Source organism: Doryrhamphus excisus, linkage group LG7 (genome assembly GCF_037039965.1).
Source record: "Doryrhamphus excisus strain RoL-2023G ecotype Guam linkage group LG7, RoL_Dexc_Guam_v1.1, whole genome shotgun sequence".
Classification (NCBI taxonomy): domain Eukaryota; kingdom Metazoa; phylum Chordata; class Actinopteri; order Syngnathiformes; family Syngnathidae; genus Doryrhamphus; species Doryrhamphus excisus.
In genome coordinates this window covers 19,959,683-19,977,491 of record NC_136363.1, presented here as the reverse complement: position 1 = coordinate 19,977,491, position 17,809 = coordinate 19,959,683, and the positions used below count along the sequence as shown (strand labels likewise).

The window sequence follows — 17,809 nt, the reverse complement described above, 5'->3', positions numbered from 1 at the left end:
GGACTGGTCGCCAGCCAGCCAATCACAGGGCACATATAGACAAACAACCATTCACACTCACATTCATATCTATGGACAATTTGGAGTCGCTAATTAACCTAGCATGTTTTTGGAATGTGGGAGGAAACCGGAGTATATTATTTGTTATTATTATTTTATATTATTATTTTATTATTATGATTATTTTTTATATATTTTTGGTACCTTTGAATAGCAGGGATCTACACTGTAAACAGCTGAGAAACCAGTGGCTACTTGTAATATAATGGATATAAATAAGAAGATGGTCCTTTGCATAATAAAGTCCTGTAGTCAAGAAAGGAGGTAGGAGGTAGGAGGTAGGGAGGAAGCAAAGGGGAGGAAACTGCTAAAAAAAAAAAAAAGTGAAGAAAATAGTGCAAACAGGCAGAGACCCAGCAGCACTTTTAGGAGATGTACCGATTGTCTTTTTCTTGCATGGAAACCAGACCGGGAGTATTTTCCAAATGGGCGTTATCTCTCACTTTTTTCTTTCCTCCTCCAGCAACAATCACGCCACGTTTGACTTGATCTGCAGGGGCTGAGCTTTGACACAGAAAGAGAAAGAGAGTGGGAGAAAAAAAAAGTTAGTAAAGTTGTATTGAATTGTCGGATCGCCACTTCCAGAGCAGCATGCCGGACTGAGAGGCATGGCTTCGGCCGTGTTCGAGGGCACGTCGCTGGTCAACATGTTCGTGCGGGACTGCTGGGTCAACGGGGTCCGGAGACTCGTCATCAGCCAGCGGGGAGAGGAGGAGGACTTCTTCGAGATCCGGACCGAGTGGTCGGATAGGAATGTTCTCTACTTACACAGGAGTTACTCGGACTTGGGTCGCCTGTTGAAACGTCTCAACGACTCCTTCCCGGAGGACGCCGGAGACCTGACCTCCTCTCCGCTCCATGAAGGTTGGAAAAAACACTCATGGGCTCCTCCAGGGGCGTAGCGAAGGATCTTAGGTGCTGTCACTTTAATCCTCGGAATGCTACCAATTTCCTTTTTCTTTCTGTCTCAAATGTAAATATGTAAAAAAAAAATACTAAAATACTATAGACATTTTAGAGAAGAAACAATTTCCTATATAATAACTTATCTATTCATCACTGTAGTTCCTCTTTTATGATTTTAGCGAGGAACTATCCACACTTCTCTTCAAGTTCCACACTTTATGCAGACTATTCATTCATTCATTTACTACCGCTTATCCTCACAAGGGTCGCGGGGGTGCTGGAGCCTATCCCAGCTATCTTCCGGCGAGAGGCGGGGTATACACCCTGGACTGGTTGCCAGCCAGCCAATCACAGGGCACATATAGACAAACAACCATTCACACTCACATTCATACCTATGGACAATTTGGAGTCGCTAATTAACCTAGCATGTTTTTGGAATGTTTCCAGAGTACCCGGGGAGGGTGGAATTGAACTCGGGTCTCCTAGCTGCACGCTAACCACTCATCCGTTGTGCAGCCTCTGACATTATTCAAGTTTATTTAATCCTCCTTGGTTAGCGTCATGATTCCCTTTCAGAAGGTCCGACTCAAACCAAAACGTACTCTAACCGAATTATTCATTCAGTCATTCATTTTCTACCGCTTCTCCTCACGAGGGTGGCAGGGGTGCTGGAGCCTATCCCAGCTGTCTTCGAGCGAGAGGCGGGGTACAGCCTGGACAGGTCGCCAGCCAATCACAGGGCACATATAGACAAACAACCATTCACACTCACATTCATACCTATGGACAATTTGGAGTCGCTAATTAACCTAGCATGTTTTTGGAATGTGGGAGGAAACCGGAGTACCGGGAGAAAACCCACGCATGCACGGGGAGAACATGCATACTCCACACAAAGATGGCCGAGAGTGGAATTGAACTCGGGTCTACTAGCTGTGAGGTTTTTGCGCTAACCACTATACCACCGTGCAGCCCCAGTTCCAGACTAAAACCAATCATTTGTACTGTTTTATATGAGTCACTTTGACATGTGGAGGTTTTTCGGGGGGGTCGGGGGGGGTCAATAATGAGCAAAGTCCACTCCGCGTGGACCGGTGTTTACTAATATCATGACCTGACCTCAGCTGGTGATTAGACTGTTGGAAGAGCTGAGTTCGAACCCTGTCAGGGCACGTCCTTCTCGTGCATGGGAGGGTTTACTTCCATGTCAGGTTAATTTAATTGGAGAGTGTAAAATGATCCATAGGGGTCATAGGGTGCGACTGGAATGTTGTGACTTCCTGCGGACTGAAGTTGTTGACAGGTTCTGTTACTTCTCCGTCGTTTGGATCTTGTTTTCCTGTTCCTGTCCCTGTCCCGCGTCACAGTGATCTCACGATGACAGAGACCGAGAGACCGAGAGACCGAGAGGGGTGGACTTCCTATATTTAGTCCTCTTGACTGCTGCATAACACATACCTTCCATGTGATCCCACAGACGGGAAGCCATTGCTCACAGGAGGAAAAACCTTAAAAAACCCTCACGTTCCTCTTCCTGCTCTGATCGATCCTCCATTAATATTCATCGTCTTTAGCCGTGGAAGGTCACTCTCAAAAGTTTTGTACTTCCTGTTGAAAGCGCCGATGGTTCCATGTTGACACATACTTAGCCGTTAGACGACGGTGTCGCTAATTGTTACTTCCTGTGACCTCCTACTTGGAGATGATGTCGTGTTTGCTGGTTGTTTCGGTGGCCTTCATGCTACTGCACTGATGTTTAAGAGTGTGCTTTGACAGCAGGAAGGCAGACAAGATAAGTCTAACGATACAATCACACCACTTCCTGGATCATTAGACTATCAGGGGGAACTTTAGTGCACAAATCCACTAAAGGCACAGATCGGTCCAAACAGAGACACATGTCGGCTTCAGGCCCTCTTACTCACTCCTTGCTTGGATGTTATTGTCGCTAAGAATGACGTTTTGTTGACCACACGAGGCGTCTCTCTCTCTCTCTCACTCGTCTGGTGTTGCCAAATGTGCCGATGTCACACCCACACTTCCCCTAAAACGTCAGCGTAAACTGGACTTACATCATCATGCTGGTTAGTTTACGGTTAGCGTGTACGCCACTCTGAATCTTACTCCCATAATATTGTAACTTTTGACATCCATACATACATTTTCTATGCCGCTAATGCTGGAGCCTATCCCAGCTAATTTGGGGCGAGAGGCTTGGAATATTTAGACTTTCATCCCACAATGTTTAGCTTTTTCTTCAACCTAATTTTTTAAAAATTACAACTTTATTTTGTTGTGTGCTTCTCATAATATTATGACTTTGAGACAATAACAAATTAACAAATATATTTTTTTATATTTTGACTTTATGCTAGTAAATGATACATTAATTATTTTATTTTCTTGTTTTTTTATTTCATTAATTATTTTATTTTCTTATTTTTTATTTTATTTTGTTTACATTATTTTTCTCATTACAATTTGTTAATATTGTTTATTATTACTGACACTTTTTTTACAGCTTTTTTCAGCTTTTTTTTCAATTTCTGCAATTTTTTCGGAGTAAAATTTGCCAAATGTTTTCATGTATTTTGACTTTATTCCCATATTGTTTAACTTTTTTCACCACTTGCGCTATTATAATGCTGAACTTTATTTAGTTTATTTGTGTAAAATTATGATTTTTGAATACAATTATTTTCTCTGAATATTTAGAGTATATTCATATACTGCTTTTTTTCATTTATGCTGTTTTTTATTTTTAAAAAAATCCCAAAGTGATCTTTATTCTGTTAATCTTTCAACTTTATGCTACTAAAATGATGCTACTTTTCCTTCTAATATTACGATGCTATTCTTGTAAAATGACAGCCAGTCTGTGGACAAAAGTATCGGGACACCTCCCAGAAGTGTACCAAACAAGTCCTTGTGTTGTCATTCCAGGCTTGGTGAAAATCAAAGACGCCAACGACACCGAGGAGAAACTGAACGAGGTGGAGAGACTGCTGAAGAACGCCATCAACATGCCCTGCAAGGTGCGTCCGCTTCAACGCACTTCAGCGCCCCTCAACCTGTATACTGAGTCCTTGCCTCCGACAGTACTCCAGGTCAGAGGTCATGCTGACTTTCTTCGAGAGGTCGCCGCTGGACCAGGTGCTCCGCAACGACAAGGTCCACAGAATCCAGCCCTGCTTCGATAGTCCGGTCAAGATCTCGGGTAATAGCGGCGTCGGGTTTTGTGTCTGTCATTTTCCGTCTGTGTTGCCTTCATGTGAGTCTGTGTGTTTCCGTACGTTTCAGAGATCATGCGCTCCAACGGCTTCTGTCTGGCAAATACTGAAACGATCGTGTTTGATCACAAACTCCCGGAAGACAAGGAGAGACCTTCATCTCCCGACTCTGTGGAGCAAACGTGAGTGTAGCCCAGCACGGAACAATTTGTACCTGTGCTGTCTCCAATTATTGTGCACTTTATTCACTATTTCCAGTATATATTATTATTATATATATAATATACGCTATAATAAATGGGATATTTTAGTTGTTATGGCATACAAAACATGTTTACAACCTTCTAAACACATCATTAGAGCCCCATAGACCTAAAATAACACCCCTATAGTCACCTTTACATTTGTATTATTATATATATTGTTTTGTTCCGGAAAGCCTACTTCCTGGGCATGTTATTGTGTCATCAGTGTAATGTAATAATTAAAAAAGTGAAATTAATAATTATAATAATAATTAGCTCTATAATAGATGCCATATATTGCACACTACAATGTACTAGCATCGAGGTTAGCAATGTGAGCTAACATTTTCACAGGTTAGCCTATTCGCCGAAGAAAAACGAATGACAACTCCTCTGTCGCTGACTAGTTGGCAGAGCTCCTGGTTTGATTTAAGATGTGTAGCGAAGCCTGGGTAAAAATGGAGGTTCACAAGAGCGTCGTACATCACTTTTACGCAATAGCAGGGTATTTTGACCGCTATGGCCACTATTCGTTTAGCTAAGCTCCATGTCTGAAGTCAAGACCCCTCCACTCCTTCATACAACAGGAAGTTGTCCTTCACGCCTCTTCCTTCCTTCCTTCCCTTCCCATTCCTATATCGTTGATGTTTTCCATAACACAGCTCCTGACAAACACACCAATACCGATTTTTCTGCCAGGTATGAGGACCAACACGAGTTCTTGCCGATGGAAGCGTGTGACGAGGAGGCGTACGTCACCAACCTGTCCTACTACCACCTGGTGCCCTTTGAAACGGACATCCTGGAATGAGGAGCTCATGTGAGGAACACGACTTCCCGCTGCTGTTGTGCGGCGTTCCCAAGAAGCAGCAAGAAGAAGAAGAACCAGTTTTTTTTTTTGCCTGTGGAAAGTAGTTTGACATGCGTGGTGGTAACCTCATCCAGAATGTGGACTTCTGCAAGCTGCTCCCAAAGGAGGTTTTTCCTCAATTTTGGTTGTCTGCCATCTTTGTTTATTGTGCTTTTTTTTGGAGCACCAAAGCAATCTCTTAGGCGGATTTTGAAGCTTTGCGGCCTAAAGCAGGGGATTATTATTTCACAATGGAAGCGGTGAAATGAAATTTTGGTTCTGGTGTACCTCTTGGATCCTTTCTTAGCCCCTTTAAGATATCATATTGTAAAGAAACTCACATATTTTGGGGGGAATTTTCAGAATTCACTTCTGGTGTTTTATGGGTCCTTCTGCTAACGAGCCGTTAGCTAACAGCTTCCTTGCAAAATTCTAAACTTGTGTTGTTGTTCTTTTTTTTGCGTGTGACCAAACTCCCTTTTGCCACTTGAATGAATGCAGAAGACACAATGCAGGCCCACGACAGCTTATGTGCAGTATTCTGCCCCCCCCCTACACACACACACACACCCAACAAATACCAAGGCATTCAACCCTCACAAAGTTGGCACACAAGGCTTCGGCATGAGTCTGTTTAGTAACACAGTCATGATCACGATTCCCCGCTGAGAAAGGACAGCGCGTTGTCTGGGTGCACTTTTGGGTCCCGTCCGTCACTTTCCTTTGGAGAGTTGCTATTTACAGGTTAAATTCCCTTCCTAGCGGTAAACACGCCTTCCACTTATGCAATAACGCATCAAATGGTGCACCAAACCTTTTGCAGTCATTTTAAATTCAGTGTCATTTTAGCTGATAATTATGAAATATATGATTTCTCTACCTAATGTGAATAACATTGTAAAATCATAATGAACTGGCACCATAATTCTTGTGTGTTTAACTATTCAGACAGTATTAATTCTTAAAACAAATGTTTAATAAAATGAGTGTTAATTTATTTAACGTGTTTTTGTATGTAAGTGGCTGGAAACCCAGAAAATATTCTTTTACCGCCATCTTGTGGTAAACACTGGTAGTGTTTACATTTTTTTGTCTTATTTTGCTAACAAATCGTATACAGTAAATGCCATAGAAATGTGCATTAATGTAATCATATGCACTTATTACCTTAAAACAAATGTTTAATAAAATGAGTGTTAATTTATTTAACGTGTTGTTTTTGTTTGCAGGTGGCTGGAGAGCCAGTGTAATGATCTAAAAGCGCCATCTTGTGGTAAAGACTGGTAGTGTTTATATTTGTTTCTTATTTTGCTAACAAATCCAATACAGTAAATACCATCAAACTATGCATTAATGTAATCATATGCAATTATTACTTAATATTAAGATAAATAATGTAATAAATCCAAGCAGAGATTTTTTGAAATTTGACGCCATATTCTAAAATAATGTCATTTCAGAAAGAGATCTGGCGTGACGTCACATCACGCATGCGCACACGTGCTCCATTGAGCCACTGCCGTATTTCCTGCTTGCTGCTGTTTCCAGCCGAAGCAATGGCAGCACTTCGGGTGTCCCTGCTTTACGGAGGTACGTTCTTCCCCCTCTCTTTTTAAACTTATTATTCCCTCTCAGACATGAAACCCATTTTTCCTACGTGTCAGTTCCCAGTCGCTCTTAAAGCAGCAGTAAGTACAAAAACTATGGCGGAGTACGAGGGCTAAATTGATGCTAGCTTTTAGCCTAGTGATGCTTCAGTCAGTTAGCTAGGATGGGCTGCTAATTGTCACAGAAAAACCTTCTAATTCTTTTACTCCGTTTGTTATATTTCTTTGTAGTCATTGCAGCTTTGGTAAGCTCAACCGTGCAGGTCTTTGTGGAAGATCTGGATGACACGTAAGTATAAATTCAACACAGCTGTAATTCATAATTCATAATTAGAACCCGGGGTCAGCCATTAAGTACACTCGTTATAATCACTGTTTTGTTCTATAATTGTTTTTCTTGTATCGTCGGAGTCGTTTTGAGTAAAGTGTGTGTTTTTTAATAGGTTTAAAGAAAGCAGAGTGAATGATATTTGGCTGGTTGATGTAAGTTGGAACACACACACACACACACACACACACACACACACACACACTTGATGCCATTGGGCTCATCCTTTGCGGAAGCAGTCTGTGGTTCTAAACGGGCGTGGTAGGGGTCAGTGGAGGGGTACATTGTGATTGTGATGACTTCAATGACAAGCCATGCATGTTTTTGGTAAGGGGGGGTGTGTGGGGTACACATTGTAAACTGTTTCTTATTCATTTCCATGCATTGCACAACCAAAAAAAACCCATTTATGCATAATTAGTGAAGTAGAGACGTGTTAGTTTGTTGCTATTTATCTCTATTTTGGGGGGGGTTATTCATGTCTTGTCCAAATTTTGTCCACCGAGGGGCACAAACGTGAAAATAAAAAGGCCACTTTAATGATTAATAGGCTAAGAAGTTATAGATTTGAAGGAAAAACTGCATTTTAGCGTTACTACAAACATGTCCTTAAAACATTTGAGTCACAATGCTTGGCTGCTGATGAAATGTAAATATTTATGTTGTATATAATAATAATAATGTTCCGCATCTCACCTTCAGTTCTACGCGCCATGGTGTGGCTACTGTAAGAAACTGGAGCCCGTGTGGCACCAAGTGGGCGCCGAGCTGAGGAGCTCCGGTTCGCCGGTCCGAGTGGGGAAGATGGATGCCACTGCTTACTCTGGTGAGTGTGCGATTTTTCTTACAAAATACTTAAAATACAAAAAAAAGCTGTCTTCTGATTGGATGATTTTGTGACTGTTAGGAATGGCGTCAGAGTTTGGCGTGCGAGGCTATCCTACGATAAAACTGTAAGTGTCACCTTTGTATTGTTTGCATCATGCCATGTACATGTATACAATTTTAATGAGCATAATGGATAGACATGACATGCTAACAGTTAGCATGCTATCCCATAGCAAGATATCACTGTTAAAAGTACTATAGTGATTTACATCATGTTGTGTAAGTGTACACAATTTTAATGAACCTAATGACTAAACTGTTAACATGCTAACAGTTAGCATGCTACCCCATAGCAAGGTACCACTAAGTGTTGAAAGTACTATAGTGAGTTACATCATGTTGTGTAAATGTACACAATTTTAATGAACATAATGGCTAAACTCTTAACATGCTAACAATTAGCATGCTACCCAATAGCAAGATGGCACTAAATGTCGAAAGTACTATAATGATTTACATAATGTCGTGTAAGTGTATACAATTTTAATGAACATAATGGATAAACTGTTAACATGCTAACAGTTAGCATGCTCCTCCATAGTAAGATAGCACAAAGTGTGAAAAGTACCACAGTGATTTACATCATGTCGTGTAAATGTATACAATATTATTGAACATAATGGCTAAACTGTGAACATGCTAACAGTTAGCATGCTACCGCATAGCAAGATGGCACGAAGTGTGGAAAGTACTATAGTGATTTACATCATGTCGTGATAATGTATACATTTTTAATGAACATAACGGCTAAACTGTTAACATGCTAACAGTTAGCATGCTACCCCATAGCAAGGTAGCACTAAGTGTCGAACGTACATGTCGTGTAAATGTATACAGTTTTAATGAACACAACGGCTAAACTGTTAACATGCTAACAGTTAGCATGCTACCCCATAGCAAGACAGCACAAAGTACGGAATGTACTACAGTGAGTTACATCATGTCATGTAAATATAGGCAATTTGACCGTAATGGAAAAACTGGTAACATGCTAACGGTTAGCATGCTACCCCATAGCAAGATAGCACTAAGTACAGAAGTCATCTCATTTAATTCAGCATACACGTGCGCTGATTTTGAGAGGAGTTCCTGCTGGGGTACCCAGCATGGGCGGTTGCAACTTTCATCCTCTTGCTTCACGCCGCCGTGTCTTGCTTCATTAGATTTCATTCCTTAAAAGCGAAGCAGTGTCTCCTCCCAGCTGGTCCTCTCCACCGCGAGTGCCTTGCTGTGGAGGTTTGAGCCTGGAGAGATGCGCCCTTCAGGAGGCAACAATGTTGTTGTTGTTGTCGTACGGTCCCCGGGGTCTAATAGCGTGACACACCTGGCTTGCTACATTTACCTTTAGTTCGACTACGCCGCCATATCCAGATGTCTTCATCAAATGCGACAGCTCTCACATAAATTGAGCTCTGTGGGCTGGAGTCCTCCATGAAAGCTCAGCCACTGTTGACGTGGGAGGTACAGTGGAAGACATTTTCCTCTGCTGCCGTAATGGGATCCCAGTGTAGTTTCATCAAGCTCATTGGGGAGATGGCCGCAGGTTGGTAACGTTTTAAAGCAGGCGGCTGATGAAACATCCATCAAAGGACATCAGACCATCCCATGTGGCGGCCACTTCATTTAGACCCCCACCCCCCACACCACCACCACCCACCCCCGAGGCTTTTAAAGCCTTGTGGGGGTGATGCAACTGCACTGAATCAACCACAGCACACTTAACACTCTGCATTGTAATTACTGTAAATTCATATAGCAATATAGTCAAATGGCATTTAATTCAATGATAATAAAAAGAATACAAATGTAATAAAATTAAATTATTCTAAAAATAGAATTTAACAGGAAACCAAAGAAAAATCAGCAGAATAAAGATTAAATATTTTTAAAAAAGTCAGAATATTATGGGAATTAAGTCATACATTTTTTTTTTAAAGAACAAAATGCAAAACAGAAGTTGAAATGTCTAGATTACCTTGTGGAAAAACATATGGGAATAAAGTCCTAATGTGTATGAAAATTAAGAATAAAGTACAGACAGACATAATATTTTCTATCCAATTTCTGCCGTCTTCCTTGCAGGTTAAAGGGAGACCTTGCCTATAATTACAAGGGTCCGAGAACAAAAGACGACATTGTGGAGTTTGCCAACAGGGTAGCAGGGTAAGCGTTGATGCCTCCATGTAGAATGATGTAAAAAAAAAAAAAAAAAAAAAAAAAAAAAAAATTTATTGTCTACATGACTGTTTTGGCACACTCTCTTGGCTTCTCTGGCTGCAAATACAGCGACTCACCACTGGGTGGCGCCAAAGCCTCACAAGTCTCCTCCCATCCCCTTCACCAGCCCCAATGTTAAACCCTCAGCTTTCACTGAGACAACATGAGAAGTTCAACACGTTTCTCCCATTTTGTCGCCTTGTTTAAATCTTTTCAATCCCCTGCAGGCCAGCTGTTCGAGCCCTCCCCAGTAAGCAGATGTTTCAGCACATGATGAAGAGACACGACGTGCTCTTTGTCTACGTGGGCGGCGAGTCTCCCCTCAAAGTAAGCACATCACCTGCTTGAAATGACAGACGCCGCCGCCGCCGCCACTGTCGACGACGTTCAAGCTGCGCAGTAACTTGAAAGAATACATTCTGTCACCACAGGAGAAGTATAACGACGTCGCCACCGAGCTCATTGTCTATACGTACTTCTTCTCCGCCTCTGAGGACGTCTTGCCGGAGGTAACCCTTCACTGGTGCTGCTGCTTATCTGTGGTGTACACTTCCACTACATTTTTGGGGTGATTTTTGTTTAACTAAAAAATAAAATTATAACAAATATAAAACAATTACAAAAAAATTTTAATACAAATTTTAATTTATGTATTTTTTTTACATTTTTATTATTTTTATTTATTTATTTTTTATTTTTTGCCTTTTAAATTATTTATAAAAATAACAGACAAATTACAATTAATTGTAAATTAAAATGAAAAATCTTTTGTTTATTTAACATTCATTCATTTTCTACTGCTTTTTCCTCACGAGGGTCGCAGGGGGTGCTGGAGCCTATCCCAGCTGTCTTTGGGCGAGAGGCAGGGTACACCTTGGACTGGTCGCCCGCCAATCACAGGGCTGTTTATTTAACATGATTTATTTAACTAAAAATTAAAATAAAATTCGAAAAATATAATTCAAAAATTATAATAAAAATGTAAATTTACATTAAATATGTTTTAAATTATTTTAATAAAAAAGCAAAAATGATAATGAAAAGAAATTGTAAACGAAAATATTTTTTTGTGATTAAAAATAAATGGTAAAGCGGTAAAAGTACGTCACAAAATATAAAAATGTAGAAATTTATACATTATAGAATAGAATAGAATAAAATGTACATTTAATGTTGGAAAAAGATTAACTTAATGATTAAAAACAGAAAAAAATGCGTAAATATGAAATGTATACCTGGGCTCCACATGCAGTTATTACAAGTACCCTGTCTTGTTTGTAGTTCTCAAAGTACGTACAACACCACTCGCTATTGAAGGACGTTTGTTTTTGCTTTTCAGTCCGTCACCTTGCCAGAGGTCCCTGCGGTCATCGTCTTTAAAGATGACGCCTACTTCACATACGACGGTGAGTCCTGCTCCTTCTTTTCTCCTCGCCATGTTCCATTCCTAGCCCTTCTGCCTGCCTGGCTGCCGCCACGCTTGCGGTGTTGCCCGTCGATGTCGTGGCGGTTTTGTGGGGCGTGGGAGACCGCAGCGCTTGTAGCGTACGCTCGGCAGCTGAGAGCGAATGGGTGCATGGTTATAATATTGCTGTCCTTTTAGTACTCCATAGACACAAACAGTCTGTATTATCAATGTACAATTAGTAGCATTAACTTTTCTTCCTTATCTATTTTTTTCCACGGCAGCCTGCTTAGGCAGCGGACCAGAATAGGAGGCGCTCTGGCGAGTAGCGAAATCCTTTCTGCTTGTGTTTCTGAAGATACGGCCGCTATAAAAACATTGTTGTTGATACAAAAAGCGTAGATCGCGCAAATTCCTCACGCTTGACAACACACTTTTATTTTCTATGGACTGCATTGTTGTTGCCTGCGAGCTCGCAGTTCCTAGAAAACCTAAATCTTACCCCCCCCTCCCTAACTTGGATCCCAAGCACATTTCCTGCTCCTCATTCTTGTGCCTACGAAGAGAGAAATCCAGCGTCTCGTTTGCGCATGAATAATTCCTTGGCGCCTTGTTGTTTATCTTTGATTGCTTTAGCGCACATCACAAGCCGCAGCCTCGTCATCTTTATTTATTTTCATTTTTTTATTTTTTTTAAACTAAAGAGCACTGCACCGCGGCTCATGCATATTTAATTCCCAGAATCCTCGCTGTCACGCCACAGAAGCTGTTGCGCAACATTCGCCGGTCTCTCTTTCTCTCTCTCTCTCGTCACCGCGTTTCAGGTTTTGATGAAGCGGAAGAGCGTAATTAGCAGGAAGGTCGACGTAACGTCCACGTGCGTCTCGTTTCGGAGTCTGCTTTTAAAGCATCTCTCTGAGCATTAGGCCGTCCTAGTTAATGCCCGGCTTAAAGTCTCCCTGCTAATCTCTCCTCGTGCTCGTAGTTTCGACTGCGGCGCTCCTCCCCGGGGAGCGTACAAAAAGCAGCCAGCTGTGAGGCAGAATTACTTTGCATACATTTACCGGCGGCGTTGAAGCGACAGGCCTCTTAACGCGCCATGACGGCGATGACAAGACGCCACGCCGATGATGACGACGACATCAGCAAAGACGAGACGTGGAGCGGGTGGCGGTAATTAGAACGGCAGACGTAAACATGAACTTTGAAAATATATTGATCATAACTTGACTCTCCCGTCTCGTCTTCCGTTAACCTTCCCCTTTCCTCCCCGCTCTCGACATTGGATCCTCCCGCCCCGCCCCACCTGCCGCCGTTTGCACCGCCGTCCGAAACCGGCACCCGGGATGAGGGCATCTCTAATTTGCTCCAAGGTGAAGCAGATGCGCTCAGCGTGTGTTGGGGCGGAGTCTATTAAGCAGCCTGCATCGAGGCCTTCAGCTCGCCCCCGAGGGGGGGAAGAGCGTCTGCATGCGGCCCCATAAATCCCAAACATCTGTGGAAAGAATGCGCTGGAGTCGACTCAGCAGCTTTTTCCGTGCGCGGCGCAGCATTAATATCTCTGCCAATAATACCGAGACGGCGTGACCTTGCGCTTTAAACAAATCTCTCCAGGTTTTCTGGTGTCGTGTACAACATCGGGTCCTCGGGCCCTTTGGAGGAGGGGGGGCACGTGGTTTAAGCACGTCAAAGTCATTTGGTGATTTGTAATTACTCTCACGGCGGCTGTAAGGTCATGATAACGTATTAACGTACCATCATGAGGCCCTCGTCGTCTCTCTTTGTCCTATTTTTAACGCTGAGGAGTTGGTCCTGTTCTGCATGTGGCCTCCAGATGTGGAAACATGTGGCTTTACTTTGCTACACACTCCCTCTTTTCTTCACTTCTTCTACACACTTCACTTTTCTACATCATGTCATTGTATGGTCATATCACCTCATACTTCCGGTATGTGACAAAAATAAAATAAAAAAACAAAAACAAAAATTTAAATTATATTAAGAAAGCAGGAAGTGAACAAATGTAACAGTTGCTGATTGTAAAAGTTTCTATGGTTCCCATTATGTCATTGAATGGTCATATCACCTCATACTTTGGTATGTGACAAAAAATAAATAAAAAAATAATAATGACTTAAATTATATTAGGAAAGCAGGAAGTGAACAAATGTAACAGTTACTGATTGTAAAAGTTTCTATGGTACCCAGTATGACATTAATGGTCATATCACCTCGTATTTCGGTTTGTGACAAAAAAAAAAAAAAAAACCAACTTAAACTATATTAGGAAAGCAGGAAGTGAACAAATGTAACAGTTACTGATTGTAAAAGTTTGTATGGTTCCCATTATGTCATTGAATGGTCATATCGCCTCATACTTTGGTATGTGACAAAAAAAAATTCAAATAAATAAAAACTTCAACTATATTGGGAAAGCAGGAAGTGAACAAATGTAACAGTTACTGATTGTAAAAGTACCAGATGGAGGGGTAGGATTTAATAAGCTTTGCTTCTTCCTACTCCTTTTGGACATGTGGAACTGTGAACTGATTATGTGATGCATTCAAGTGTAATCTGATGCATGTTCAAATGAAATGAAACTATTACCATGACCACTTTTACTTCTTTACTTTAGCTGGATGCATTGAAAATGGCTTCAGGTTATGTGGAGGGCATCAACACCTAAAAATGTGTGTGTGTGTTGGCAGAGTACGAGGACGGCGGTTTGTCTGGGTGGGTGAACAGGGAGCGCTTCCAAGGGTACCTGCCGATCGATGGCTTCACGCTGTACGAGCTTGGAGAGACAGGTGAGATCAACCCCCCCCCCCCCCGCCCCTTCACTTCCTGTCATTATTGCTGCTTTTTTTTTTCGATGACTTGTCAGCAATCATCACACCCTCAAATAGCCACTAGGGTTGTTCAAGGACTTTCCTGTTTACTCAATTCTATACCGCCTGCCTGCCCACCCCCTGCAGAAAGGTTGTGTGTGTGTGGGGGGGGTTAAGGACAAAGTCTTAAAGAGAAATTGAAACTGATGCTCAGCCCTGGCATTGCTGCTCTTTCTAATATTAGATGCTGTATTTTAGCCCTTAATGTGCACGTTCCCGTGATGACTGCTTTGATTCCCCCCCCCCCCCCCCCCCTTCAACCCCACCTAACAAGCACTGCTGCCACACGAAAATGCATTTTAATTAGACGCAGGCGCTTGCTGATTAAAGATGGCGACTGGTACTTGGCAAAGATTGGCTATCGGAGACGTGTTGTCAACGTGTGGCACTCGAGTCGCGCGGCCTCCAAAAAAACGCAGCCGGCGGAATACGATTTTACGCTCCCGCGGCTTCGTCAGACACGCGCCGTAACTCCCGCTGACACAAAGCGTCGCGTCCGTGTCTAAGTGCCCGTGTACTCGTACTCGCTGAGTAGTTTGACCGCGCGGATGGGTCTGTTTAAGGGAAAGGCGACACTCGAACTACTCTCTAGGAAAGGAGCTAAGAAGCACATAAATGTAAATAATTAAATTATTAAGACCAAATAAGGACTTAATGTAGAACAATCATTTTGCAATTGTTTTTTTTTTCAGTATTTAAGATACTGAAATCTCTCATTAGTAGTAAAAATGACAGCGTCTCCACCAGACTTCACCACCAGGGGGCACTGGTGTCACAACACACTTATGGAGGCCGGCGCATACAGTAGAGGAAAGAAATGTCAAGTGTTTGTCATGTTTCTCAACACCGTCTATCATTCCTGTCCCAATCCAAGTTAACATTAATGAGTAATAAGTAAGATGGCTGCCGCCGTGCGTCCCCCTTGAGCTCCTCCAGAGCCGCTTATCTTCCCCGCCGTTGTCCTCTCACATGCTGCTTGCGATTGCCACTCGTAATCCCCCCTCCCCTCGTCTGCACCCTTTAGGCAAACTGGTGGCGATTGCAGTCATCGACGAGAAGGACCCCACAGAGGAGAGTGACAGGTACGGCGAAAAAGGCGGGGCGCGGAAATGGGGGTGGAAAAAAGCACAGCCGCCGCTTTTGAGTGCGGCGCTGTCAAATCAAGATAAGACCCGCCGCGCTTCTTTTGCATCTCGCCACCCAATTGCTACACTTGAGAAAAAAGTTTGCATGTGACATTTGGATTTGTTTTTTTTTTTTTTTCCTTTCAGATTAAAAGCCATGATTCAGACGGTGGCCAGGGAATACAGAGAGCACCTTAACAGGTACGCACAAGCATTTGCCGAGTTAGCCATATATGCTTTAGTAGTGCTGGAGCCTATCCCAGCTGTCTTCAGGCGAGAGGCGTGGTACACCCCGGACTGGTGGCCAGCCAATCACAGGGCACATATAGACAAACAACCATTCACACTCACATTCATACCTGTGGACAATTTGGAGTCGCTAATTAAGCTAGCATGTATTGGAATGTTTCCGGAGTGAGGGTGGAATTGAACTCGGGTCTCCTAGCTGTGAGGCCTGCACACTAACCACTCAAACGCCGCGCAGCCCCTGACATTATTCAAGTTTATTTAATCCTCCTTGGTTAGCGTCATTATTCCCCTTCAGAAGGTCCGACTCAAACCAAAACGTACTCTAACCGAATTATTCATTCATTTTCTACTGCTTATCCTCACGAGGGTCTTTGGGCGAGAGGCGGGGTACACCCTGGACTGGTGGCCAGCCAATCACAGGGCACATATAGACAAACAACCATTCACACTCACATTCATACCTATGGACAATTTGGAGTCGCTAATTAACCTAGCATGTTTTTGGAATGTGGGGGAGGAAACCGGAGTACCCGGAGAACATGCAAACTCCACACAGAGCTGGCCGAGGGTGGAATCGAACTGGGGTCTCCTAGCGCACTAACCACTCGTCCACTGTGCAGCCACATTTTAGGTTCACCCAAGAAATTTCACCTAAACTTTTTAGTGAGTAATGGCAGGAGCTAGGAGACCCGAGTTAAATTCCACCCTCGGCCATCTGTGTGGAGTTTGTGTTTTTTTTTCCCGGGTACTCCGGTTTCCTCCCACATTCCAAAAACATGCTAGGTTAAATAGCGACTCCAAATTGTCTATAGGTATGAATGTGAGTGTGAATGGTTGTTTGTCTATAAGTGCCCTGTGATTGGCTGGCCACCAGTCCATCCCGAACACAGCTGGGACAGGCTCCAGCATCTTTGTTATGGAATGAGTTAAAAGATCCCGCTTCATCTGTGTTTGCAGTCCAACATCAAGACGGGATGACTTTGTTTGTTTGGAATAAGAAGTAAGGTTTTTGAGAAATGGAGGTCAGGAATGGTTGGGAATGTGGGAGTCGAGCTATTTCTGTTTGGTCGTTCTTTACCTTTTTTTTAAATATGACTGCTTCTGTAGCTTCCAGATAGCACCCCCCCCCTCCCCTCCACCCATCCCGACCCCACACACTCTTGAAAAGCCATGAGATTCAATTTTAGAACCCTTCACCACGGTAACCACTGAGCCTATCTGATAATAAATACGCCTCCAATGGATATCCCGGTTTATGGATTCATTTCCTTGGGGAGGGGGGGGGGTGAGTTCAAGCAAGCAGCCCAAGTCCCCCCCCTTCCCCTCACTCGTCCCTCGCAACTGTTAGAATGTGACTCATTCACCAGAAATGCGTTATTAAACCCAGACTTAAACGATGACTACAGTCCTTCCTACCTGAGCTACCCACAATGCAATGATTATATCCCAAATCCCTCTCTTACGGAAAACTTTGTTTGCATTCCACCGAGACAGGAAGTTTACTCGACTCTCTTTTTGTGTACTTAAGCTTCAACACTTAATTAATGCTGCCTTTTGTCCACAGAGACTTCCAGTTTGGACACATGGACGGGAACGACTACATCAACAGCCTCATCATGGGGTAAGCCCCCCCCCCCCCGCCTCTTCGCTCACTTCCTGTGTCGCTTTGTCTCACACAGAGATGGAATATTGGCTCTATGGTCACTTTATACCGCTAAAGCTATGAAATGTTATGCTAGGTGATGCTATGCTATGGGTGAAGAAGAATAACATCAGTCGTACTCTGTGTTTACAACTCCAAGGATAAAA

General features: G+C 42.8%; 2 protein-coding genes across 4 annotated transcripts in view; both read left to right on the top strand.

Annotated features, from left to right (window-relative positions):
* The first annotated feature begins 343 nt into the window (after positions 1-343).
* On the top strand, positions 344-6,505 carry pxdc1b (PX domain containing 1b). The gene is made up of 5 exons (XM_078792363.1): positions 344-924; positions 3,913-4,004; positions 4,069-4,186; positions 4,270-4,381; positions 5,144-6,505. Exons 1-5 carry the CDS (start codon positions 669-671, stop codon positions 5,253-5,255), a joined length of 690 nt encoding a protein of 229 aa, XP_078648489.1. The 5' UTR covers positions 344-668; the 3' UTR covers positions 5,256-6,505.
* Positions 6,506-6,742: 237 nt separating this feature from the next.
* tmx3b (thioredoxin related transmembrane protein 3b) overlaps positions 6,743-17,809 on the top strand; it is a 136,463-nt gene continuing 125,396 nt past the window's right edge. For 2 of the 3 annotated variants that reach the window (XR_009120479.2, XR_009120480.2), the window contains exons 1-13: positions 6,744-6,884; positions 7,133-7,190; positions 7,345-7,384; positions 7,932-8,055; positions 8,137-8,182; positions 10,200-10,280; positions 10,562-10,661; positions 10,766-10,843; positions 11,674-11,740; positions 14,448-14,546; positions 15,652-15,709; positions 15,899-15,952; positions 17,565-17,621. Coding sequence is in view for 1 of the 3 variants with exons in the window: in XM_058059557.2 (XP_057915540.2) it covers positions 6,743-6,884; positions 7,133-7,190; positions 7,345-7,384; positions 7,932-8,055; positions 8,137-8,182; positions 10,200-10,280; positions 10,562-10,661; positions 10,766-10,843; positions 11,674-11,740; positions 14,448-14,546; positions 15,652-15,709; positions 15,899-15,952; positions 17,565-17,621 (1,004 nt within the window). In the remaining 2 variants the exon portion in view is untranslated. Of the gene's footprint in view, positions 6,885-7,132; positions 7,191-7,344; positions 7,385-7,931; positions 8,056-8,136; positions 8,183-10,199; positions 10,281-10,561; positions 10,662-10,765; positions 10,844-11,673; positions 11,741-14,447; positions 14,547-15,651; positions 15,710-15,898; positions 15,953-17,564; positions 17,622-17,809 lie in introns of all 3 variants that reach the window. The other variant, XM_058059557.2, reaches the window with a different exon arrangement.